Raw genomic sequence first — 27,775 nt, forward strand, 5'->3', positions numbered from 1 at the left:
CAGTAAAAGTTGATAATATCAGGCAAGGCCACTTAATAAGGGATAAAAAATGTGTAACAGAAAACTAGTTTATGTTAAACTGAGCACAGAAATATGGTGGTGTAGTAACCACATTAAGTACTATATATAAGTACTATATACTTAGTAGCTGTTTAGCTGTAGAGACTTGTGCTGCCTCAGTTGCATTTTCTACTGCAAAGCCTGTAACAAACATGGCTGGAGGTAGGATGTACTTTCATTTTTTTTCTCCAATCATATTTGCATGTGCTGTTCATGTTGGCCAACAACTGTCCAATTTTCTGTGGTGTTCAGACAAATCTGTTGCATGCCCCAACTTCTATGCTTACAGATTTGCTTTTGATCATTCATGCAGAAAACAGTAGTGCCCATTCCTTAGAAGTGTATGCCTTCTACATGTCATCATATTGTATTTAAAATGCAACTGAAATACAGGCTAGAAATGCATTTTATGTTGTGGGGTTTTTTTTTACAAGCATTTGTATTCTGTGTATGTCAAGTGAGAGCAGTATTTCCTCCACATTATTCTCCTTTCCATCTTTTATAACAAACAAGAAGGCCAAAATTAGATAGAAAATTGGTTTTAAAATCTCAAGAACTGAATTGTAAGGAAAAGATGAACTATCTAATGTGTGTGTGAGATTGTTTTACAAAGATATTAAGGGCATAAGCATGGGAACATTTCCTTAGAGTGTCAGTGCACATTGCTGTTTTTCTCTTCTAGCTAATGGTTATTAAAATTAATTTCTATTTAATTTTTCAACTTTATGTACATCTTGGGGAACTGCATTCATTAAAATGTGCAGGGATATACTTCCTGTGGGAGGGATCTTTAATGGTATTCTAATTCAGTGGTACTTGTGTAGCCTGATTCCACCTCCATATGTCCTCAGTATTCTAGTCTAGAGCTAATCCAAAATACAAGACTGGGTCACATAAAGAATCTGGCCTTCAGTCAACAAAACCCTTTTCTGCTGAGAAGTGAAAGATAAAGATGTAATTACGGTAATAACAGGTTAGACCTTTAAATTCATGCTGCAATCAGTGATTCCTGTGGTGCTCTGCTGCAATCATGGTTTAGTGCTGACTGGAGAGACAAGACAGGTAAAGACTGTAAAACACTCCAGCAGCTCTGAATCTAGATGCCTATAGGAAACTCACACTTCTCATTTGCAGGTGGTGTTTCTGGCTTTAAACCTGAGGGCAACAGAGTGGATTGTCTTGGAAGGAGAGTCTTGAAATATTTTTCCATCTGTGTAAAAATTAAATAACATTAATTAAATAACCCCCCAATGTTAGCCCTTCCACTCCCAGGATAAAACAATAAACTATTAATTATTTTTAATTCTTCTGAGGCTGCTTTATTTGCCACACACTCACACACTTACATATACGAGCATCAGAGTTGACAGGTATTTATGTGGTCTTTAGTTAAGTACATAATCAAAGAAAATTTTTATTGTGAAGGGATGTGCTTGCCAGAGCTGTTATATTTCAAGTGCTGTCAAATCAATGCCAAAATAATTCCAAACCCTGTTAGAGTTTCTTACTTCTTACTTAACTCTCAAAGTCAAGCTTGAAAACGTGTGTACAGCATTAGTAAATACTTTTATTTTACTCTGGATTTGAAGGATTGTTGGATTATGGATTTAAAATAAGTATTTCCCGCTGATGATGATGGAACTGTACAATCATTTTACAAGGATTCAGGATAAAGGGTATTGGCCCTAATCCTAAAAATTGTACTGATGCAGTTAATCCTTACAGCTTTGAGCTGTGTCACTGAAATCAACTGGAACTTTTGCATGAGCAGTAGTTGCAGAACCAGCCTTAGTCATTTAAATCATGATTATTTCTGGAAAACAACTGAAGGTTATTTCTGTTAATAATTTTGTGTAGACATCATAGAGATTAAAAGCAGATGTTTTGCACAAGTTAGAAAGATATCCTAGCCTAATGGTAAACCAAAGGTAAGTTTCATTCACTTTGCATCTTTGTTGCATATAGAACAAGGATTTGCAAAAGAAAAGAGAATGAGTGAGTTGTTGATATGACTGATGTCAGTCAAGGTACCATTTTGTTCTTCTTTGATATGCTGCAGTAAAAGAAGGTTTCATTTACTCCTGGTTATTAATTGACAAAATCTGTACAGATACTTAATTCCCATTCCATTTCTGCATTGGGTAGTTCCCAAGGTTGAGCAGCAGAGGTGGTAATGGGAGAGCTGTAGAAATCAATTGTAAAGACAGAGATAAATTCAAAGTGATGGCATTGCACTACATCCATATGCCAGGCAAGTTATTTAGCCTGACTTAAGAAATATTGGTAGTACAGTTCACACTATTTCATAGCCTCCTGACATAGTGTACCACTCACTGCATGACAAAGAACTTTTGACAAAATACAATATCCTTAATTTAAAATTGCTGTATTAATGAGAAATATATCTGTGAATGTGATGTATTGCTTTTTAATTTTTCTGGAGTCAATTTTCATAATCATTCCATTTATGGCTAAATTTCTGCGCCATAACTTTTCCTTGTATTTCATAACTGACTTCATAATGCAATACAATTTTTATTCCTTTTTGGGTGTTTTTTTTTTTGAGAGATAGGCTCTCTCCATCTCTAGTAAAAGCCTTTAATATAAATGTCTGAGACCAAGCCTGCAGTTGTTATGGATGAGATATTAGTTTGCTTTCTGTTCTTTTACTTGGAAGCCAAAGATCATATAAAAATACTAGTTAGGTTTCAAGGAATTTTTAGTAATGCATTTATGCCCACAAATAATAGGCATGGTCAGAAGATCATATAATCATAGAATAGTTTGAGTTGGAAGAAATCTTAAGGATCCTCTGGTTTCAACCCTCTGCCATAGACAGGGACGTGTTCCAATAGAGCAGATTGTTCAAAGGCTGGTCCTGTCTGACCTTGCACACTTCCAGGAATGGGTCATCTACCGCCTCTCAGGGCAATCTATTCCTGTGCTTCACCACCCTCATGGTGAAGAAGTTCTTCCTCACATCTAATACAAATGTAACCTCTTTCAGTGTAAAGCCATTATCCCTTGTTCTGTCACTACATGCCCTTGTAAAAAGTCCCTCTCCAGCTTTCTTGTAGGTTTCCTTTAAGTACTGGAAGGATGCTATTGTGTCTCCCCAGAGCCTTCTCCTCTCTGAACTGAATAATCCCAACTCTCTCAGCCTGTCTTCATAAGAGAGGTGTTCCAGCCCTCGATCATCTTTTGTGGTCCTTCTCTGGACTGGCTACAAGAGGTCCATGACTTTCTTATGCCGAGCTGAACACATGATGTAGATAAAGTACAGAATGTATATGCAAGTAAGAAAGGTTTTCTGAAGTCACAGGAGAGAGCAGCTTAATCCTCTGTGTGATTCTCCTAGACAGCAATTTCACATATTCGCTCATGTACAAACTGCATATTATGCTGGCCAGAGTTCTTACTCTGTGAAAGAAAGTAGAAGTGATCCCTCTCACTGTTTATTCAAAGCAGATGATGAACATATAACTTAACATTTAAATTCCCCTTTAGTATTGAGGGCCCAAAGCTAGTTTTATAATCAGCTTTTCACAATTTGAGTATTCCAAAGACAACATCTGAAGGACATAAAGATGCATGTTAGGATGGGATGCTGGGTAAGAAGAGGAACAAACATTATTGGTTGTCCACAAATCTTAGCAAAGGTAGAACCAGTGATTATGGCTTGCAATCTGCTTAGGTGTGGTTAGGTTCATCTGTATTTATTATGAGCAATGGAGGATTTTGAAGAGCAAGTTTAAGGATGATGAAATGTTGAGCACCGAAATGGAGAAGAAGAATAATGTTCAAGTGCTTGCCAGAAAAATAGATGTTTGAGATAATTGCTAGCAGTGCAGATGTGGAAAAGCAACCTTTCAAATCACAGCCTTTGTGGTATAGATGGACATTAATGATGAGTGACCCTTAAATGAAAAACAGAGTAAAAATAAGGCATATCTACATTAAAAATCCTCTTTCCTCATCAAGGCAGATGGATTTCCATGGTGCAAGGCTGTAGGCATTTTCTCAGAGATTATGTTGCAGTAGTGAAGAGTTAAAGTGACCCAGACTTAGTTCATTCTTTTGGCATTGTGGGCTGAGGTGAAAAAGTTGCATTTTAGGAGCCGTTATGCAGGGTGTTCATTACCATGGGAATTGTGTGTGATCATAACAAAGTATCAGAGGTAGTAATTTTCTTCTCCTGCCTCAGAAAAAAAAACCCAGAAAATATTTTCCTGTATTCCTTATTCTCTTATAGAGATGATCCTCTTTCTTTAGATTAATAGCCTCTATTTCAATTACTTTTCCTAAAATTCTCTTTTCCAATATTCTGCTACTGATTTAAAGAAACAGAATTAATCTGATAATGTATAGACATTTTTTTACAGAAGTGGTGTTAAGATAGTTTCAGGATCTAGAAAACAAATAGTGTCTAGGGATTCAGTCATTACGGAGATTGTAGGATTGAAGGATATGGCCTTTAATCAGCATCACGTCTATCAAATTAGTAGGCTTTTAGCAGGGCTAAAAAATCATATGCCTTCCAAATTTACAATGCTCTTTATTTTTAAATTATGTGATTATGGCAGCTGTGTTTTGTAATACTCTACTTAGAGTATGCAATATTCCCATTATTGGAGTATTTCTTGGGGAAAGAGAGATAAAAGTAATGTTTAAAATATTGTGAAATGTACTCCACTATTAAAAAGTAAAAGGAATTATTTAGATAAATATTTAATGTTGGGGAACCCTTCTAGAGAGTAAAGGTGACTTGTGGAAGAGGCAGAAGGAGCAGAAATGAAAAATCATAGGGACATTTGAACTTTAGGGAAAAGTTTAACTTTTGTTATTAGCCTTATTATTACCCAAACAGAAGGCATATGAGATAGTTTAGGCTCTTGAGAGTGAATAAATTTCATCTGGACCACAGTGGGAATTTTATCGAACCGGCAGCAAAGCGGTCTTATAAATGTTAGCTGTACCTATATTGATAGCTGCATTTGTTTTTAAATTGAAAGACTGATTTTTTTTTAGAAAGTGTCACCCCCCCATATACCTTTGTAGTAAAGCATCCTGCACTGAGAATGAGATTGAGTAGGAGCATCTCAAAAGATCTCTTGCAGCTTCTGCCATTCTGCAAACTATTCTGTTGAAACCCGTTTTCTACAGATGCTCTACAATTTTCTGGGCTCGTACCAATGAAAGAAATGTGAACTGCAGAACTGACAACATGAGCAGACTTAAGTGGGTAGTTTGGGGCACTGTTTTATATGAGTGCTTTAAAGGGAATCTCATATTGTATGCAGCTAGGTCACTATACAATATTCTTAAAAGAGAAATTAATTTTAACAACTTCTTTTTTCTTTTTCCCCCCCCTCTATATTTTTGTTTCATTTTCCTTGCAGCTGGACCTCTGGAACTTCCTCTTTTTGAGCTGATCCCATCACAAAGACAAGTGGTTTTTCATGGAGACCGCTTGCCATTTCAGTGTACTGCAACATATGTTGACAATACTACCCAAGTCCATTGGTATCACGCTGGTCGCCTGATCGAAACAGATGAAGAGCGTGGCGTATTTGTGGAGGATAGCATCATTCACGACTGCTGCTTAATTACACGGTAACCTCTACCCCCTGTAACAGTCAGAGCTGTAGGCAAGTTGAACAGATTCAACACTTGGAGTAAGCCTTGTTAAGACATGCGTCAGGAGTTATTGGAAGCAATTCAATTGCATACTTGAATCTGAACACACAGGTAGAGAGTTTTCATGGCTTTGAACATCTGTGGTTCCAAATCTTAACTTCTTTTGTCTAAGTGTCCAGATTTGAGCAAATATGGGTTTGAAAGAAAACAATTTCTTCCACAGTAAAACAAGAAGAAACTGAACTTAGAATAGCTTCAGTAGCCAAACTGCTTCCTGCTGTCATTTACAAGTCTGTGAAGAGCTATTAATTTAAAAGTCTTGGATTAATTTTTTAAAGTTCCAGTGTTCTGGATCCTGTATTCCTTTCTTAGGTAACCTCATATTTGTTTCTTATGAAAACTATTTCTCAGCCTTTTATCAGTTTTAAAATCTGACTAGGATTCACAGAAATTTTTGCTGATGTGAAAAATGCAAGAGAAATGCAGTAGAGCAGGCTTTCATAAAAGAGTTAAAAACTAATATTTGGCAATGGCCATATCATTCCAGTTTTGCTTCAGTTTTCCAATTCAAATCTCATTTAATAAATTAGTATAAATTTCTATAGAAGTTTTTGTTTGTTTTCCTCATAGGTATTGGCTTGTCACTAAATGCTGCTAAGACGTTACACGCATCCTTTTGTCCTCTGCCAGTTTTCATCACCGATTGAAAAAAGAGGGTTTCTGTGTCTATGTTCTGTCTTTCTCTTTGTAGAAGATGGAGTGAAAATAGCTATGCTAATTAGCTCTGGATCATCATTAACAGCTTTTCACTCAACCAGTTTCTATTAATATAATTGACCTGAAATGCTTCTTGAGCTATCAAATGAAAGTTATGAAGGGAGTCAAATTAATTCCTCTCCACTGGGGTCTTTCAGCTTTATTGATTTTAATTTCATCTGCTCACTGATTATTTGACCCCTTTTGAGCCCTATAGATCTAGAGGTGTAAATTTGACCTATTCTTGCAGCTACCGACTTTCTTCTAATACCAATGTGTATGGATAGAGCAAATAATGTAAGCATCTATTAGACCAATTAGTATGGTAGTGCCAAGTGTATGAGCTATTATATAACTGACAAGTCACTTAATTAAAGCATATTCTTCTTATTTCCATGATAGCAAAATTAAAAGACATGCTGTTAATCACCCCATATTTTTCAACTGAATACTATTTTGCATTATATGAACAATTTGTCCAGCACACTAATGCACTGAAATAAATTGTCCACAAAGATTTTCAAAATAGCTGTCCTGCTTAAAAAGCTACATTAGAAAACTACTGAATTTCATCTTATATTGCTTAATATTTGCCAGACTATAAAATAAAAAACATTGTCTACCATAGCAATATTTTATTAAGGATGGGTGATCTGCTACCTACCTCATTTACTGTGCCATTAAATAGGTGACCTTGATGCTCATGTTGCATGTAAATACATCATTGAATTTGCTGTTATACACTGGAAAAATACTTTTGAGTTATCCAACTTATATTCAAAATGAGACAAAGTATCTTTTAAATTAAACTCCAATTCTTTAAACAGATATTTAAAAGTGTATAACATTTTAATTGCTGATTTGTGTTGTATGTTTCACTTCATGATATAGTAGGACATCAACACTACATTTACTGTACCTCATGATTCTTACTGGGCCAAAAGTCCTAATACTGAAGGAGTCACGCTTTGCCTTTAGCAAGGGGCTGAATAAAAGTCAACTTACTTGGCACTTATGCTTTTGAAATTACCTTCTAAAAACTATGCTATTTTGAGCACAAGGAGGAACTTCTTTAAGGGTCACAGACCACTGGAACAGGCTACTGCTGTTGAAGATGAGAAAACATTGGCCATTGTAAAAACTGTCTTCAGCATGTCTAAATTTTAATCCCATCATCATGACCACGTATTCTGTAACTACATTAATATCTTTATTATTGCATGTTAATATGCAATAGCTATATAGCATATTGCTATTGTAATATGCTTGCTACATGCTATTGCACAGTAGTTTGTGATAGTTCTTATGGCTAAACCACAGTGGCATAAGTAGTTCTGAAACACCAGAAAGACGATGTCTCCCTGAGGTTTTCATATGCTAAGTATAGGATTTGGAGTAAAAATAAAGGTAATTTAAAATCAGTACTTAAGTGTCATGTTTTGCCCTCCTGTTCCTGCTCTTTACAGCAAATGTCCACTGTCTGTGGCTTTCTGTGATTGCACTAAGGGAGAGGCTTTGGATTGTGCTTCTTAGCAATTTAAAATTTCTGAAGCTAGTTTTGAACAAAGAGGTGCAGTCTTGTTCCAAAGATTGCTTATTCAAACATTTTTAGATGGTTATTTTATTGGGTAGATCCTGATATTTCTGGACATGAATTTACAACACAAATAGCATACGCAACCCTTCTGTTTTATTAACTGGCACTGTAGGAGGATAAAATATCTAAATGCATATTTTTTGTCTCCTATGATAAAGCAGAATAAACTAAAATAAATGTTTTTGTTACAATAATTAAACAAAAGTTTTGAACTGTATTCCTGCCTGTGACATTTTTCTTGGCAGCAAGTATTCCCTTACAGGAGATCTTGAGAAGGTGTTTTCAATTCTGCTGCTAGCTCACATTTACCATTTCTTGCCAATGATAATAATATTTGATTTTGCTCATGCTGAATTTTCTGTCATTATGCCTGTGTATAGATGTCATAGTCATACAAGAAAATGTAAATGTGATGTGGAACTAATTTCCTATCATCTGTGAATGTATCTAGCTGAAATAGTTACTTGTGTTTCCATGAACACAGCACCTAATTTCTTAAACCTGGAATATTAGCTTATCAGTTTGATCACAATAAGTGGCAGTGAAACAATTCATTTCCCTGAAGTCACATAGAAGGCATAGTATGTGTGATTGTCTGCAGCACAGCATCTTTCTTAACTTCCCTACTGTTCCTTTGTAGTGTTTGGAGAGGCTAGCAGGACAGCTAATAGAATACAAAACCAGAAACAGGAAAGTATCTTTTATGAACCAAGCAACTCCACAGTAATAGAGAGACTTTAATTTTCAGGAAGTTTATTATCACAGTATCACGGTATAACTATGGTTGGAAGAGACCTCGAGGATCATCGAGTCCAACCTATCAACACAGACCCCATGACTAGACCATGGCACCAAGTGCCATGTCCAATCCCCTCTTGAACGACTCCAGGGACAGGGACTCCACCACCAACCTGGGCAGCCCATTCCAATGATGAACGACTGTCTCTGTGAAGAACTTTCTCCTCACCTCGAGTCTAAACCTCCCCTGGCGCAGCTTGAGACTGTGTCCCCTTGTTCTGGTGACACAGACACAGACTAAAATGATGATTTTAAAGTTGTCTTAGTTCTATTCTGTAAATACTTGTGTAGAGTGCTTAACAGGGCTTATGCCTCTAATAGCTGCAATGGCTGTCCTGGGACTGTTACAAAGCACAAGTGCTCCTTCTGAAAACATTAAACTGCAGAACGCTAAGAACTCACAACAAGGAGCTCTACAACTGGAGAAACAGGACATGCTCCCAACTAAACTTAGGACGGCAGGTGATAGTATCAGAAGTGGTTTTCAGATGTAATTTTTGTTAAGCTATGTAGATTGATTTGTTACTGGAAATACAGACTATTTGGTCTCTAAGGTGATCCCCCACAAACACCGTTTTTCTCTTAAATTCTCTCCTAAGTATTTCAGAGTCTTCTAAATACACAGGTTTTGTTTGGGGGGAAGAATTTAAAAAAAAAAGGTAAACTAAGCTGTAGAATCTAGGTTATTCGAAAGCATCTACGGCTTTTGACAACAGCCAATACCAATATTGAATGGTCTACAGTAAATAATAACAGAAATAGAATTTTAGAATAGAATAGAATTAACCAGGTTTGAAAAGACCTTTGAGATCATCCATGCAGTATCTTCCTAAACTCCTCCAGTGATGGTGACTCCACCACCTCCCTGGGCAGCCCATTCCAAAGGCCAATCACTCCTTCTATGAAGAACTTTTTCCTAACATCCAGCCTAAACCTCCCCTGCTGCAGCTTGAGACTGTGTCCTCTTGTTCTGGTGCTGGCTGCCTGGGAGAAGAGACCATCTCCCACCTGTCTACAACCTCCCTTCAGGTAGTTGTAGAGAGCAATAAGGTCTCCCCTGAGCCTCCTCCAGGCTAAGCAACCCCAGCTCCCTCAGGCTCTCCTCACGGGGCTTGTGCTCCAAAGCCCTCCCCAGCTTTGTTGCCCTTCTCTGGACACGTTCCAGCAACTCAACGTTTTTCTTAAACTGAGGGGCCCGGAGCTGGGCACAGTACTCAAGGTGTGGCCTAACCAGTGCTGAGTAGAGGGGGAGGATGACCTCCCTGCTCCTGCTGGCCACGCTGTTCCTGATGCAGGCCAGGATGCCATTGGCCTTCTTGGCCACCTGGGCACACTTGGAGGTTAAAAGAATGTGGAACTACAGCTAAACCTGCAGGTGTAACAAGGATAGGGGCAATAGTAAGACAACTGATTGAAAATTTTATAATTTAATGTTTATGTTAATTTACGAAAGCTACTTTTAGAGGTACATTTCTGCTGTAACAGAGAAGAAACGGGGGGGGGGGGGGGCAAGAAGAAATGTTGTGATTTTTTTTTTATCGTAATTTTAAGGGGAGGTTTTGAGACCAGTTAATTTTTGAAATTACTACTGTAGCTATTAGTAAATAATTTAGAATTTAGTTGAGGCAGTTTCACTAAAAGAATAAAGGTTGTGTAAGTTATGAGTATTGAAAGATAATCAAGTCCAGGAGTAGACAGGTGGTATTAATAAAGGTTTGAGATCCAGGGAGGTATTTTGCATAAGAAAAAACTAAACAATTCCAAAATTTCAGGGAGAATGGCAGAAATTTTCTGTTCATTTTTGTGTGGAAAGGATCCATATGACCCCTGAACTCTCTTCACAGTTAATGGCAAGTATACATGTGGAAAAGATAAGCAAGCACTAGTGGGTTCAGAACAGTCTGAAAATAGCGTAGCACCAGTGAGTGTGCTGCTAGATTAGATACACAAAGTTCAGATATGCGCCAAATCATAGCGAAATACTGGAGATTCACTCTACACAAGAACAGAAGGAAAAAAAGCATTAGAACAGCTCCAAGGAATCTGATTTATAAATGCAGAACTACCTACAGTCTCTTTGTGTTCTACTGCATGAGCGTTTGGAGCTGAGCAGCTGAGGGTCGTACTGAGAAGCCCAGGGAAATCAGCAGAAATTGCGTAGTGCTGATATTCTGTTGGTTCACCCAATTGACTCTGTTTGACCCTTAGTTGTCAAGCAGTTAGGGAAGAAATGAAGCAAAATAACCATTTAAATTGTAAATCAATGTTTCTGTATTGTTTTGAGATTACTTTAAACCCTGTAGTCAATGGTCTACAGCTTACTTCAGGCACTGCAGGCAGTAAAGGACTCGTGGCATGTACCTTTACCAGAAGTGTTCTCATATATTCCACAGGAAGATACTACTTAGAAACATTGCTGAGTATTATGAAATGTCATTATCTGAGATTAAGAAAATCTTCATGTGAATTAATTTGACAGAGTCATTAAACTTTGGCCTTTTTCCTGAAAAATCTTTCAATTATCTGAATAAAATTCAATGACAGTTTTACTACTAATCAGTTTGGGGAATAATTAGAAATGTAACCTGTGGAAAAGTATGCTAATGCTGTGAGAAGCAAAAGCAGCTATGATGATACCCTCTACCATTGAAGGAATGTACCATTACACAAGAACTGTGCTGTGTCATAGAAAAACGTAGGCTTGATTTGAAACATGATTGAGAAGTAGGTATTTTCACAGGAAATATATGTAATTATTTTTGGCTGATAGAATTAAAAAAAAATTAGAAAAACAGTAAGTCAGAACTTTAAAAGTGTTGTTGGTTTGGTTTTTTTGTTTTGTTTAATGTTGAGACCAGATTAAGAAGATGGTTTGCTCAATTCTCTCTCTGCCCATTTCCTGCAGCTATATATAGGTCCAGCCACATCAGTAAAAATAAATGCTAACTTTAATATTAGGAACAAAAATGTGTTCTTTCCCCCAACAAGGGAGAATCAATACAGTTTGACTTTGAATTTTTATGGACAGAATGTGGCTCTTCAAATTGTTGCAGCTATACAACCAAGGACATGCTGCACTGCAGCAGCAGTTTGGATTGAATGTCTGAGGATTAGCTTTATTAAAGTTACCTTACAGTGGTGTTGACAGGAATAATTATACCTTTTCTCTCAGTCCAACCAGTAGTTTATAACCTTGCACATTAGTTGTGATTATCAGAGCAGTTCTGATTTCTGACTTTCAATTGTTCATGGTACTTTGATAGAATGACTCATCACTGTTAGAAAAAGTTTAACCTGTTGGTTAATTCATTTAACCAACTGTTGGTTAATTCATTTAACCAACTCCTCTATATACTGGAGAAATAATAGAGTTTGTTTCTGCATTTCATATGTAGGAGGCTGCTGTCTTACCACTTTTTCAGATCTTCCCAAATTTCTTGCTGATCAGCAAATAAAAGAGATCAGTATTTTAGCCCTAATGTGGAACTACTTTATTTGTTAACTAATTTCTATGTTTTTACCATCACCACTGACTAGAAAGAGTGGGAAATTCTGTCAGTGTGCCTTTGACAAGTAATTTAAAATTGTAAATTTAATGTAGTAATGATTTTGTTGTCTTTGGTGTGTTATTTTAGAGATTTTTCTGTAAGTTTATTGTTTTTTTTGCTGGTCCCAGTAGCACATAATCAAATCCTTGTAACTATCGTAAGTAGGTTAACAATTCTGAGACATCTGGGAAATATTTAATGTTAAAAGGTTTTTATGCAATTTTGGCTATTGGTCTGATTGTCATAGTGTTATTTTTTGTCTAAGAACTCCTGCTAGTGTACAGAACACAGGAGTTATGCTAATGAAATAAAGGTACCTCTGAATATAATATTGCAGGACATAGACTACTTAAGGGCAGATGAGAGACATACAGAAGGTGTAGCATTATTTCCCAGGAAGACTACAGTTTTATACATCCTACAGTCAAGCAGTTTGCTGGTAGAACAACAATAAACACATATGACTATCCTTAGCTTTCACCAACTGACAAAGCAGCTCAGTGGTAGACAACTGATTCATTAAGTAGTTTGAATAAGCCCTGGCACAGGTGTACTCTCTTCAGATAGCATTACAGCACTCTGCTGTTACAGACCTGCCAAATCCCTGAAGGTTTCTCCAGCAAGAGAAAGCTTTAAGTGCTCTAGAGCTGTTGATACCTCTGTTTTCCCCCTCCTCATTTAATATTCTCAGCTAGTGAGACTGGCATGTGTTGACTCTAGGACTGTAGGAGTAAGACGATAAATGCAAATATCTTTATGCACACCTTTCAACGCAGCACAGTAACTTATTGTCTCTGCCTGACAAGCTCGATGAGAAAGAAAAGATCATAAAACACACCAAATCTGGTATGTTGTAGAGCTATTTAGATTTCTGACTTAAATTGTGAAGATGATTCAGTAAAGTTGGTCTGATGTTATTAGTACTTATTTTCTGAGTTTTAAGAAACAAATTGATGGCATATATATGTAGATCACAAGTTCTTTGACTTCCACCTATAGAAATAGCTCACTACTGGGCAAATGTTTACATAGCAAATGGATAATATTATCCTGTTACAATATTTTTTGAACATTTGCATTTCAGCTGAAGTAATTTGAGTTGTAAGAGGAAAAAAGGAACATGATTTACTAACTGAAAATGAGTATTTTCTCTCATCTTGGGAGTAGATTGTGGATTTTTTTATGTCAGTATATTGCCATTTAATAAAGCTTCTTTACATTGACATGTCTGAAGAAAAATCCAACTGTTGTCATGGTGCTAACACATTGATGTGAGCAAATTAGCTAGTAAATAAACAATAGTAAAAATATGTTACGGCACATTACATTTCTTGGGTGGCTACAGGTGGCATTAAATGTTAAGTTAGGCTTTGGTCTTGTATTCAGTCAGAAGAAACATAAAACTGTGTATTGAATTTGCTATGTGTTTGTCAAATTGATTATAGCTGAATACATTTGCTGGACATCTAACAAAAATTGGTACCAACATCAGTCTTTAATCTTCCTTTTTTTCTTGCTGTTGCCTGGACACAAGCTTTCTTTAAAGGCCATCCACCTTCTAAAGCTGTTTCTTTCATGGATAAATAAGTAATTTTGTCAGAGATATCAGACTAGCAATTTAAATTTAGTTAAAGTGCCTAGACTTACACAGTCTTTCCTCATTTTCCATGTTTTAACCTTATATCCCCCATGAAAGCCTGTATTCCAAACAGCACTGTATTCTGGAGGACAACACTAATTTTTTTTAATTCTGTGTCAGTATTGATAATTCAAGGTGGTATGGGTTGAATGCAGGTTGTGCAGGCCTTTTGCCTGAACGGTTGAAAAGCATTTGCTATTTACCTGTCTGAAGAAGCACATGAGGAAACCTGAATATTATCTATGTTTGAGTAATTAAATTTATTTTTCTCCAGGAAGAGAAGCTGGTTCTTCTTTAGTATTTCAGGAACTCAAGTTAGCTTTTAAAATATTTCCTGTGAAAAGCCAATCAAAATAGGGTGTTAAAGGCTCCTTTTTAATTGCTGTTCTGCTTCCTGGCATGCAAATGACTGCTGGGGCATAAAATAAATGCCACTAAGGTATTCTTTAGGACGTGGTTGAGTAACTTTGCATAATGAGACCTACTTCTGATTGTCTTATTAGTTATGCATAGCTGTAGCAATGCAAAACTATGCATCAAATAGAAATCTATTGTCATAGGTTACTTGATTACATGAGTATGGCTTCTGCCTGTATTATGTTTCCTTTCTTTGTAATGACAAATGACACAGGCTTCTAGAGAATGTTGTAACTTTTTTGTGCAATTGCAGCAGCAGCCCATTTTAATTAATTTTTCAATATGTCACTCATCACATTTGAAAAGGAATCCTACCATGCATGAAATTTACCAGTACAAAAAAGAAACATGTATTCCCTTTCTTTCTTTAAATATCTGTTTTGAGAAGGCCACTGTAATTTAACAGCAACAAAACCAAACAAAACCCAAACAACAACAACAACAAAACAGCTAAGAGCTTACTAGTCCTCCTTAAGTTCTCAGCAGGGAGCAGTTTTCATATTCAGCTTACTTTGACACTATTTCATGGACTCCTGACTTTGGTTTAGGTATGTGAAAAAGTTTCCACAAAAGTAGAAACTGCCACGGCCTTGAGAAATTGGATGCAATTGCTAATGTAGACAGAGCTCTTCCTCACTTGTATTCTGTTATTAGGAAAGGAACATTGTAGAGGCAAGATTGTTTAATTTGTGGCCTGGTCTTCATTAGCTTCTGTGAGATAGGAGTATCAAAAAAAGTGTACAGCAAAGGTGCTATCCTCTCTTAATTCCATGGTGCTTTTATCAAGCTCCTAAAACAGAGTCCTGCCGTCTTCTCAGGTCACAAGACCTTGACTTTTATCAAAATTTGTTTCCATGGCCCAGATCAAGAAGCCCTTCCTACTAAGGGTAAGAAAAATGGGAACCTCTAGCCATGCTACTGTAACAGTGCCAAGACTTAAAGTACTAGAAAACTCCCCTTCCCTTTTGGTCTGCCAGGAGTCTGAAGTCGTCAAGGATTGTAAGTGTGGAAAATGTTAAGGAATCTAATTGACTGCTCCTGTTGAGATTTTTTTTTTCTTTCTTATTTTTTTTTTTTAATCCAGTCCCCCAAATTCTCCAGGGGTATAAGATCAATTTATCATTTGTCATAGCCAGATGGTAAGTAAATGAACAGTTTCACCACTGGGCTTGCTATCCAAAATATTCCTAGAGGAATATAACTAAATGCATCAGTTACAGTGGCCAGATGGCAATTCAGGAGACAATTCCATGTTCTAATCATTATACAGCTTCTTCCAGATTGCATAAACCTATTCTGGCTTGTTTTGGTTCACCATCTGAAGAAAGGGCCTTAGAAGATTGTAAGTGTGAATGTGAGGATTTGCTCATAATTTTAGAAAGTTGAACCAGTGCTCAAGTACTGCATTTCTACAAGAAGCAATACTGTCTCAGTAAATGTGAAACTGGGAGACTATCTAATAACAGATCTGTTTAGCAGCAGATAAATTTGCATTGGAACACATTTCAGTAATTTGAATAAATGGAAAATGAACCTTATTTATTCATTTAGCTCAATATTGATTGCCTGTAAAACTGAAAATATGCTTAAGTATTGTATTAACCTAAAGTCACCATGGTTCCCAGTCTTATCAGATTTGTATTGTTAACAATGGTTATTTTATAGGAAGTGTATCAAAAGGTCCACATCTATTGTATATTATATTCACTTGGGAAATCTCCAGGTCTTGACACCACAGGTGAATGCTGCCCGTTGTTTTAGAGAAAAAGAGATTTTGTGGGTAATTGTTTTTATAAGCTCTGGGAATATATTCTTTCTAAGCTGTCTATAAAGATGATGTAAAATTGTTGTGACATGGAAAAGAAGATTTAATTTTAAAATTGTTATCAGCTGGCTAATTTCACTTCACTATTTCAACCTGAATGTAAAAAGATGCATTAAGAATTAGCTAAGAGACTGCTATTGGGTTTTCTCATCTGAGGCTTCTTAAGAGTACAGTCACTTATTCTGACATGAAAATATTCAGCTGTTCCACCTGAGAATGGCTAGCAATTCTTTATCTATATAAGCAATATCAGAATTTTCTTTCATTATGCTATCATTTTGCTTTCATTGGGAAAGTCATATGTGGCTTTCAAAGTCGATAGCTATTCTAGAAAACTTTTCCTATGTCATGTCAGAAGCAGCAGATCCTGCTTTTGAAATGCCCTGAGAACTGCAATTGCTGCTGGAAGGAAGCGTTCTCTGTGGATTCGTTGCATTGTTGACTTGAAATTTATGATTTTCAAGGGTTTGATTAAGCAACAAACCAAACATTTTACAGTATTTGGGGAAAGGAGAAGGGGCATTGGTACATAATTGATATTCTTTTATGAAGTTTTATAATGTGTTACAGCCTGTTACAATTTGATTGGTCAGCTCAAATCAGTGCTGCTAAAATCCTAATACCTATCACTCAAATATTGTCTATCCTTAACACAGAGCAAAACCTGGTTTTGTATTTTCATAGATGATCTCTGAAGATAAATTAATGTCAGAAAAGCAATCACTCAATCTCTATGTAATTGAGTGTGTACAATAAATAATCTTTTATTTTTGTAGTGAACTTATCCTATCCAGTATTGACATTGATGCAACTGGAGATTGGGAATGTCTAGTCAACAATTCCTATGGAAATAGCACTAAAAAAGTAGAAATTGTGGTACTTGAAACAGCTGCACCCTACTGCCCTGCAGAAAGAGTTATCAACAACAAGGGAGATTTCAGGTACGATTTTCTGGTTTTGGAGTGTGTTTCATGTATCAGTATAGATATGCACCATATTCATGCTTACATGATACCTCAGTGTCATTTATGGAGATGTCATTTGTTTTCATTTTAATGTAACATAGTAGGAAAGAGGAAAAATTTATTGATTTTTATGAGAAATGGCATCTAGTGCTTCAAGAGCTGCAGTGGTTTGTGAGATTCAGAAAATCTTCTAATTCCTCACTGTGAGATTGTGGAAAGTTTCAAAAGATGTAGGCTCTACAGCAAAATGAGGGAGGGTTGAAAATTGCTCTTGATCTTTTCTAAACTACAGAATATGAGAACACTGCATTAAAGCTTTAGAAGACAAATCTTCAGTACTTTTCTAATTTGTTTCAGTTCTCCTGGTTTCATTCAGCTGAGATTAGAGAACAACATGAAACTGCTAGTAAAATATTTCACTGAAGTGAATAAAAATAGCAAGTAAAACTGTTTAGTAGCTGTTTAGTAAAATAGATCATTTGAGGTGAGCTTAAGGGCACATTCAGTTCCACGAACATATCTCATAATTAGACAATACATCTGTCTTACTCTCTGAATCTTAGAGTCTGCTCAGTTTTGTTGAATAAACATAATTCATGTTTCATTGTTATGTTTATCTACATATACTGGTGGTTTTTCTATCAATACCCTTAAGAAAAAGTTAAGGATTCTGTGGAACTTGCCATTGTTTTCCATTAGATTTAAAATACTTCAATAGGATGCATAAATCTCTTAATATATAATTACCTTCTTGATATTAACACTGATTCATGATAGCATTCCCGTTTTGGAATCAAGAAAGCAATTTGGTACAAAGTGAGTTATGACAAACATGCAGCTTGAATGGTTAATGAAAGGTAAAGTAGATGAGAGGAAGCTTCTCTTAAATGCTAGAACTTTATGAAAGATTCATCAGTTTTCAAGTTAACTTTAAAATTTTTTTTTTTCAAAGGAAGGCCTTTGACTACAATTTCTGAGTTGGAGTAAAAATAGAATAATTAATTAGAAAGAAGTGGAGAAACTGACTCACATAATCTGTTTTCCCTTTGCTATGAAGATATTTTATTAAAAGTTAACCTCTGTTACAGTAACTATACTACATTTGCTAGACTTGTATTTCTATCTCTATTTAATATAAAGTATTTCTATCTCTAGTATTTCTATCTCTATTTAATATATGGATTTAATATATGGATTAGTATATGGATTGGATATATATGGATTGAAGTTCATTAGAGATCTTTGATCATAAAAGCTGCCATTGTGTTTTCTCATACTAGACAAGCTTAAATGTGTTTTAATTAGATAATTTAGAAGACATATACTTCCTATCAGATAATACCTACTGAATCTTTTTGCTAACAGCTTCTGTTAGTTGGAGTTCTTGCCCAAAAGTGACATCCTTTTCTTCAGAAATAAATATTTATAAATTCTACAGACTGCACAAACTAACACCACGGGCATTTTTTGTCATTTTATATAAATCAAAAGAGCAGGAGTGCACATTCTTTCCCTATTGATCCTCTTTCTAGGAATACATATGAATTTATTTTTAAAATTTATATCAAAAGGCTGCTGAGTCCACAGGTTCTTTGGCCTTTGAGGGAATGAATTTAAAATTATAGAGAATTTGTCAGACTCAAACTCAGCATTAGATTTATCCTCAGAGATGCAGCCATCACGTCAGTAATTTTTCTTACAAAGCTCTTTGAAGTTTTGGTAATATGGCAAGTATGTAAGTAGAAAGAGTTGGACCATAAATCAAAGCTAGAAAAAATAGTTCCTTTATTAGGGGAAAAAAAGAAAGGAGAAAAATCAACTCTTAGGTAACTGTGGTTCTTTCATTTGACTACCCTAGGCGGTGTTTATCATTGCATGAATGTAGTAAGAATTGGATGTTGTAAATCAGAAGGAACAGACCTTATTTACTATTTCTTTTTTTTTTCCTTTCATGGCCCTGTTTTGCTTTTTTTTTTTTTTTTGTCTGTTTCTTTTCCAACTCTCTCTAAGATCATCCTGAAACACAAATGATAATGTTATGTCCTACATTCCTATTCAAAAAGGCCAGATTTTGCTACCTGTGCTAATATTAGTTTCAGAATTATCATTTTAGTTTTTTACCTTTCAGATAAGATGCTACTCAGTGTGTCCCAATTGCATTAATGCAGATGTTTTGCTAAAATAATATTTCATCCCAGAGGCAAAAGGAGAACATACTACTGTCCAAATTAGATTTTTTTGTGAAGCTCCTTTTTATGGTCCATTTTGTATCAACTGTTTTTATATCACAAATTTAATTGTCTCAGTGACAGCTATGACATAAAAAAAGTATTTTTTCTTTTTGCCCTTTATTTGTTTGAAATAAAGAACCCTTAACGTAGCCTCAAACCCATCAATATGTCATGTAACAACATCCAAATGGAGCTACATTGTATAACTAAGAGGGGCTAATATGTATATTTCAGCAAAACTTGATTGCCAGTAGGTAACTTCACTGGCAAGCACAGTATTTTTATGATTGATTGGCTTAATTCATTACATCAATGCAATTGAACAACCATATCCTCTCCAGACGTGCTGACTTGCTAATGATATGTTTCTGCTTTTCTTTGATTGCTCCCAATTACCTGATCCTTCTATGTCCGTACATGACAATGGATTACAAAAAGGAACAGATCCCAGTTGTGCCATCCTAGAGAGTACAGATGTGCCAAAAGAAAAAATAAAATTGTGTAATAGATCCATGAACTAAAAAAAAATCTTGCTGCTCCTGATTTATAATTCATTCTCAAAGCGTCTTTTGCAATTGCACTGAAAAAATTATGGTTTTTATTATTAGAAATAAAGTTATTATAACCTAAGTAGTTATTTTTTGAGGGCTACCTCCTTCCTTCTCCATAAGATATAATCTCTGCTGAGGTCTTGTTCTTTGGTTTCTGATACATTCAGAGATTTTTGCTTTTCAGGACTTGATGGCAGAGAGGGCTTAGCAGTGTTGGGTCAAAATGCAAAGCAAAGATTGTCAGGTACATTTTAAGCATTTACCTTTTACAGCATTTAGTAATAGGGCTTGGATTTTTTTGCTTTGTGGATTTACTACTCTACTTTTTGCAGTTTGCAAAGATAAATGCAGGGGAAATACCATCCATATTTTTTTTTTCTTAACACCAAACCTCTTTCTGGAATTAATGTGGAATTAATATCTGATCAGCCAGACCTGAACTTTTATAATTTTGACATATTCCAAGGAAATAAAGTAATTCATTACAGAGCATAATGAGATAAAATTTAAAATAGTGGGGTTTCCCCCTCATCTATTCTGTTTATTGTTGCCATATTGTAAGTTGTCTTTAAATAAGGAGTTTCATGTTGTAATTTTCTATTGCAATTTTGTTCATAGATGGCCTAAAACTTTGGCTGGAATAACTGCTTATCATCCCTGTCTCCAATATTCATTTAACTCCTTTGCCTTTCACAATGGTGCAGAAGAATCTAAGGCATGGCGTAAATGTAATCGAACTGGACGCTGGGATGAAGAAAACTATTCTCAATGTCCTTATTCACAAGAAGTAACTCAAGTTCTTCACGCTTTTAGTCAGGTAATGCCATGAAATTCAGGACTTCCCTTTTTATCTGTGGTGCCATGAGTTTGGAACACCTAGACTTCTAACAAAATGTTTTACTTGAAAGACAAAGTATTTGTTTGGTAATTGAAGCTGTGGAAGGAAGAAGTGCACAGAATTTATTGCCTCCCCCGCCCCGTGCCTGGAGTCTAGGTGACCATTAGAAACATTGACAAGCCCTAATGGCTTCACTTCAGTTCCTTCTTTCTCTTCCCCTCATGCATTTTTACCAGAAAGACATTAATTTCTTTTGAAGTCCCATATCAGAGCTTTGTCAGCTGAAGTGCCTTTCCTCATGGCCATTGTCCATACTGTATTAATAAGAGATGTGGAATTGAAGCCTACTTTAGAATGTTATTTTGATATCTTCTACAAAAGCAGTACTTAAATGGTTTCTTATGTATTATACACACAAAAGAGAGAAGGAGAGAAAAAAAAGTAAATGTGTATAAATAAATGGGGAAAAAAGGAGAGCATAACAGGGAACAGTATGGAGGATGACGTACCTGTAACTACCTTGCCGACTTACCTAACTTTCAGTTTCCATGAGCATGTCTTCTTAATCAGTAGTGCTAGATAACATGACAAGAAGTTTGTTTTTAGATATGTTTATACTTAAACATAAATAATTACTATATTAAGAAAACAAGTGCAATTACAGGATAAGAAAATAATTGGAAAGGTGTCTAGAACCCTGTCCATTCTCCTGTAAGCAAGGAGGTTATGCCAGGTTTTTCAGGGTATTAACCACTCTGTTTTTTAAAACCTCTGAGGGTGGAGGCTGCACAACCTCTGGTTGTAACCTGTTCAAATGCCTGACTATCCTCATGGCAGAAAAGATTTTCTTCATAACCAGTCCAAACTCCTCTTCTTCCAACTTGCTACCATTGTCACTTCTTTTCCCACTGTGCGCTGCTCTATATATGAACCATCGCTTGTTTTTGTCATGATGATCTAAAGATATGGGCAAAGCAAGGTTAGTAGCTTGGTGTCATCTTACATGAACCTGTAGCTGCAGTCTAGAAAAAGTAGAAGTAGACAAAAACCTACAAAATTTTTTGTCCTGCTGTAGTGTTTTCAAATAACAGTAATGAAATCTAGGACCCAATCTTGATGATACGTTCGTATGCCCCTGAAATTTATGTGCATGGTACTACTGATGCATATCATATAAATCCATGTGAAATTATAGGAAGCATTGCACGGATAGATGTCATCTGCACTTTTGAATGAGAATGAAGCTACCTGATGTATTGCACCTAACAGTTCTGATATACTTTCAGATGCACATCAATTTGACAACCGTGCTTGAATTTTCCCGCCAGCTGACGGCCTACACAAGAGGTGCTTCCCGCTTTGCAGATAAAATGGATGTAATATATTTGGCTTACATAATGGAAAAGTTAATTGTCTTCGTGGATGAAGTTGAAGACGTAAGATATCTTCTCTGTACTGTAGAAGTAGTATCACTTAGAAGCCTTCACACATGGCCCTGTTCTTAATATATACAGGCATGTGCTAAAGAGTAGCTTCTAAAATTGATTGATGGTGTTCTGATTGCAAATGTTCAACACATACTGTGATATGGTATTTTTAGGCCAAAAAGGACAACTAAGCTGTCTTATCTGACTGATAAAGATGTTGCTGCTTAGGAATAAAAATGCCTTTTCAATAAGCTGCTTCTTTAATTCTCATTCTAATTTCTAGCATGTCTAACATATTATAATGACCTCAAGGTGCCTCTCTCTCTGGCCACTGGAATTACACATGCTTTGTTCACTTTCTCCCATTTCATGGGGAGGTTTTCACTGAGTTTTAAAAGCATGTATCACTTCATGTGAAGAGAAAATCATGTGTCTTTAAGTGCAACTTCCTACAGAATATTTTAGCAGAGTGTATGGCATTTTTACAAGGAAATCTAATAAGAGACTTATGCAAACTCTATGGGAAAAAGAGTTTTTTATAGAGGACAGCAATATTTGTCATAGTTTTTACTGTTAATTTTCAGAGTAACTGCTTGGATAAAGATTCCATAACCTGTAATTTTGTACAAATGATAGCTATAGTTAAAATATTTGGGGTTTTGAGGTTTTGGCAATGTTTGTTCCATTCTGGCTCTGGGGATTGTAACAGTTACCATTTTAGTGCCAATCTGAGAAAGCCTCCAACTTCAACTTCATCATTATATGCCAGGCTTAGAGTGCTCTCCAAGAATTGTGTTTCAAAGCTATGACTGTGTTTCAGCTTAAAATTCAGATAAGATCTTACTGCTTTCTGACAAAACAAAAATTTACCATTCAAAAGAAACAGTTGGATTTACCATAATACCTCTGTTTTTCTAGCAGCTGATGCATTATCCATTAAAACTAAACACCATCCTAATCTTCTTACTGATTTCTTCTACCTTTTAAACTGGTTTCAGTTTCTGGGTTTTGGTAGCGGAACATCTATATCTCCACCACTTATCTCTACATCTCTTTGTAATACCTTATTGTTTTCGTAATTTAAAGCATTTAATCTAATTTGTCTCTGTTTCCTTCTGTCTTAAACTGTATATTTTTTTTTGTCTCTCTCAAGTTCACTAAGTAGGTTCCTCATTCACTAAGCTCTTTAATAACACCTCTTTCTTAGCTCTCACTCAGATGGTACAAAAATACATGTGAAGTTAAAAGTGTCAGCAGTTACACATGTGAGGCTGCACTAGTGTAATTATAAATAGGATTGAATTATACTTAATACAGAACAATATATGAGCAAAGGTATATTATGGAATTGGCTAGCAGCTGAAATTACAGTTAAATAAAATAATTAGGGGTAGGGGTTGGAGGTCATCTACTCCAGGTTTTAAAGGATTTTTTTTAAATGTTGTGGGGTTTTTTGTTTGTTTTAAGTATCAGTACAACCCAAACCTTGATTAATTTTTTTTTTGGTAAGTTTTTGACTTCCAAATAATTTTATAAAAGTAATATGAAAGCATTTCAAATGTAGTTAATCCATCAATGTTTTGTGTTGGACCATTAGAATGAAAATACCTACACAGAGGTTTTCTATGATTTATCAAAATAATAGAAAAAACATTTTAGTAAACTAGTACAGAATCACTGAATGCCAGGTAGGAAGGGACCCTAAGGAGGGTCCAACCTTTCTAGGTAATAGTATCATTTAAGTGAGATGGCCCACTCTCTGTCAAGTTGTGTCTTAGAACTGTCCAACACAGGGGAATCCACTACTTCCCTTGGGAGAGTATTCCAATATCTAACTTACTCTCATTGTGAAATATTTTCTTCTGGTGCACAGTTTTTGTACATTGTCTCTGGGGAGTGCCTCTCCCAGTTATCACAGGAATACTCATTTCCACATAAGTTAGTGGTATGTTGACCCATCTGGTGGTCCATCTCTCCAATGAGAGCTTCAACAGCTGTGCCAGGATGCATTTGCAATGTACTGTAATTTTTGCAAGAATGATGTGCATGTATTAGCCTAAATTTTTTTTTCTGCCATGACTTTACTCTTCATTAACACACTTAATTATGATATAAATTACATCCTTTTCTTATTTCTCTCCTTGCGTGTATTTGTAGACTATCATTCCACCCTCAGTAGGTCACTGCTTAGCTGATTGGTGTATGCTTTAATTGTTTCTCATAAATCACTGCAGTCTCTTAGTGCATCTTTTTATTATTCATTGTATCAATAAATCTGCCTATCACATTCTCAGAAGCCCTCTAGCATTATATAGTAATTATACTCTTAAAAATATGTGAAGTAGTTCAAGAAGTCACATAAAGTTTCACATATAGTCTCATTATTTCTGTCCCTTGCAGTGCATGACAAATTTATGTATTTTTAGATTGAAAATGCAGAAATAGCCAATTTCATAACCTCAGTCATTCTTTATACCTTTTTCAGCATTGCTGAGTTTCTTCTTCCCATCCCACTGCGTTATCTGTGTATTTGTCTTATTTTTCTGTTTCTATTAGTTTGACATTTTAGCCTCTTGAACTTTTCTTTTAGCTATATTTCTCTGTCAGTTTTCTCTTCTATATACCTTTTTACACAGGTTCACTTGTGACAACCTTGTATATTTTTGGCATATCTTTAGCTTACTAATGGTAATGTGCTAGAATTAGTTTTGAAATGTCACTCAAATTAAATTTTAAAATTTTAAAACGTAAATACTTTCACTTGGACTTGACAAATATTCACAGTGATATTTATTCTTTCTAAATGTAATATACTGATAAAAAATTGAAACACACAGTCATATTTACTGATATCTGCAAAATGTCACCTCACAATACAAAGATTTATTGCTTTGGGTTAGCCATAGGAGTGAATGAAAACATTCAAAATTACAAGCCCACGCTTTCTGTATAGCCAATGAGATGGTAAAGGTTTGTATCAGCACCTGAGTTATAGTTCACATTTGTGGTTTGTTGTTTGTTGCTTTTTTCCCCCCAGAGGTCCTTTGATTAAATACGAAGCTGTTCTTTAGAGAGGGGCATAGTCAATTTTAATTTATTTAAGAAAGAGAGTGAAGAATTCTGGGATTCTGTTTATTGCCCAGTGAGAGCCTCGATCTTTGTGGTGTATCTGGAATACAAACTCTAAAATTAAGAATAAAAAAATCTTTTCCTTGCAGTCAGTTTATTTTCTTTTCATGGACTTTCTTTTTCAGTCTTTGAATGATGGTTCACCTCTACTCTTTTCCTATTTATGTGAGCTTGCCAGACAGCAACATGTCTGCTTTTGGGTTGTTTTCTCCCCTGTTTCAGATTGGAGATGCCCTTATTGAAATTGCCAGCAATATAATGTTGGTTGATGATCATGTGTTGTGGATGGCTCAAAAGGAAGACAAGGCCTGCACCAGGATTGTACGATGTGTGGAACACATTGCGAGTCAAATACTGACCAGCAATATTCAAGTTATATCAAAGGTATTTTATAACATTCAAAGCTTTTTATCAGAATTTATTTTTTAAATGTCATTTTTCTTCATAATTCTACCTGAAAGACCAAAATATTATTTTTAGTATTGCTCATGGTATTAAGAAGTGTTTTTTCTTGACTTTGATTTATTATGCTTATTCTTACAATAGACTGTTCACAATACTCTCTTTCTAGTGTTCTTATTAGTCACTCTGTTCCTCTTCTTCTTGCCACTATAGTATGTGGGGTTTATTTTGCAAAGTCCAAGTAGAGTGAAATTTTTAGTGAGAAAAGACATGCTCCCTTTTTGTGTGAAGATTTTAATATGTCTTTCAGAGAAGGTTTTGTACAATACTTAAAATATTTAGAAAAGGATCTTGTCATAAAGACTATTAATTTGTGGTATGAAATAATTGTGCTTATACCTTGGCCTCCACCTACATGAATTTGTCACTTGGATACTGAGCTGTTGTCTTGTGGACACTGAGAAACTTTTTGCCAGTTTCAACATTTAAATAGCAGAACTTTATCCAAATTAAAAAAGCTTGAAACTTACCCATTTAGAATTTTGGATCAACATTTGTAAGCCTTACTGCTCCTTGGCTTGGTTAACTTTCTTGAGTGATTTTAATAACCATTATTATTTTCTCAGTTGTCAACTGCATTTACATGAATGCGCTGTTTGAAAGGGAGTTCAGTGTTAGTTTCAATTACAGCAATAAGGTGCAAAAGTTTAAAAAAAAAAAAAATAAAGGAAAAAAGAATTGTAGACTGAGCTGAATTATAGTCTGAGCCAAACAGCATGATGGCTGCAGTTCCTTCACCCTATATTTTTAGAAAAGCAGTCTTTCAAACAAAGACAGAAATAGATTGGACAGTTTTCAAAAGGAGATTTTGTATTTAGTTCCCATTTATGAAAATTTACTAAAAATATTTATATGAAATACATAATGTCAATAATCTGCCTTTTACAAGTATTTGCAGTGTGACAGCTAGGAAGGCTCTGTTGCTTTATGCTTAGATATTTTTTTTTAAATGTCAAGTGCCAAAGGTCTTTTTCTTTCCTCATCAGTGCTTCAGGAAGCTGTTGACATTGCTGTAAACAGTAATTCTGTGTCCTCAAATGTAGAGCTGTGTCACTAACCTTTTTGCTATGCTTTATCATTTTGCTTCTTATCTTTTTCTGTAGGAGAATTAGTTTACTGTCGAGTACAATTTGTTAATAAACAAAGCTGTGGAGTTTCTCTGGTATCATATCATGCAATACCAAACACTTCTGTTCATGTGGGAGGCCAGCCAGAAAATTGGATCTGCTTTCTTTATTTTAGTCAACAGGAAACAAAGCCCCCAAATCTTAGGTATCTGCTAGCTTATAATTCCCAAAGAAAAGGAACCTCATTAAAGTGTATCACTTACATAATGTGTACAACTGTGTCCCACGTACGCTGAAAAGCTACATGGGAGTCATTACTGTTACTCCTGTATTATTTTTGGAGGACAAAACTGTGTTTTTTTTCCAGTTTCATGAGATTGATCTCAGGGTCACAAAAACACCAGGATGGATACCTTGGTTTAGATTTTCTAAAGTTTCCCTTGCTGTCAAATGCCATACAAAGCACTCTGCAAGAAGGATGGCCAGCTTTGTTTCCTGTGACTTCTCTAAGAGTAAGAAAATTTTTAAAAATTATATATATATATATACACACACACACACACATATGAAATAATCTAGTATTTGAAAGTTGTGTGTGTGTGTGTATATATATATATAATTTTTAAAAATTTTCTTAAATAATTGTGTAGCAGTAAAACAATGATGAAGTTATTCTGTTGTATGGTATTTAAAATCTTAGAGAAGTCACATAAACAAAATGTTCTTGTCAGGATACTCGCCAGGGCCCCCCTAACCAGGGAGCAGGGCAGACTGGGGGCATGTGGGGACAGCCTCAGCCCAGGGCCATATCCTCAGTGGCAGTCATGA

General features: G+C 35.6%; 1 protein-coding gene across 3 annotated transcripts in view; it reads left to right on the top strand.

The window, feature by feature from the left end:
- The window catches only part of LOC137441799 (adhesion G protein-coupled receptor A3-like), a 257,730-nt gene that overhangs the window by 120,960 nt on the left and 108,995 nt on the right, over window positions 1-27,775 (top strand). For all 3 annotated transcript variants that reach the window (XM_068139605.1, XM_068139606.1, XM_068139607.1), the window contains 5 exons: window positions 5,460-5,673; window positions 17,054-17,218; window positions 20,643-20,841; window positions 22,149-22,298; window positions 25,641-25,802. In XM_068139605.1, coding sequence (XP_067995706.1) covers window positions 5,460-5,673; window positions 17,054-17,218; window positions 20,643-20,841; window positions 22,149-22,298; window positions 25,641-25,802 — 890 coding nt within the window. The remainder of the gene's footprint in view (window positions 1-5,459; window positions 5,674-17,053; window positions 17,219-20,642; window positions 20,842-22,148; window positions 22,299-25,640; window positions 25,803-27,775) is intronic.

The sequence above is a fragment of the Melanerpes formicivorus genome, unplaced genomic scaffold, assembly GCF_026170545.1.
Source record: "Melanerpes formicivorus ecotype bairdi unplaced genomic scaffold, bMelFor1.0.p_v2 SCAF_6, whole genome shotgun sequence".
In the NCBI taxonomy this organism is placed as follows: Eukaryota; Metazoa; Chordata; class Aves; order Piciformes; family Picidae; genus Melanerpes; species Melanerpes formicivorus.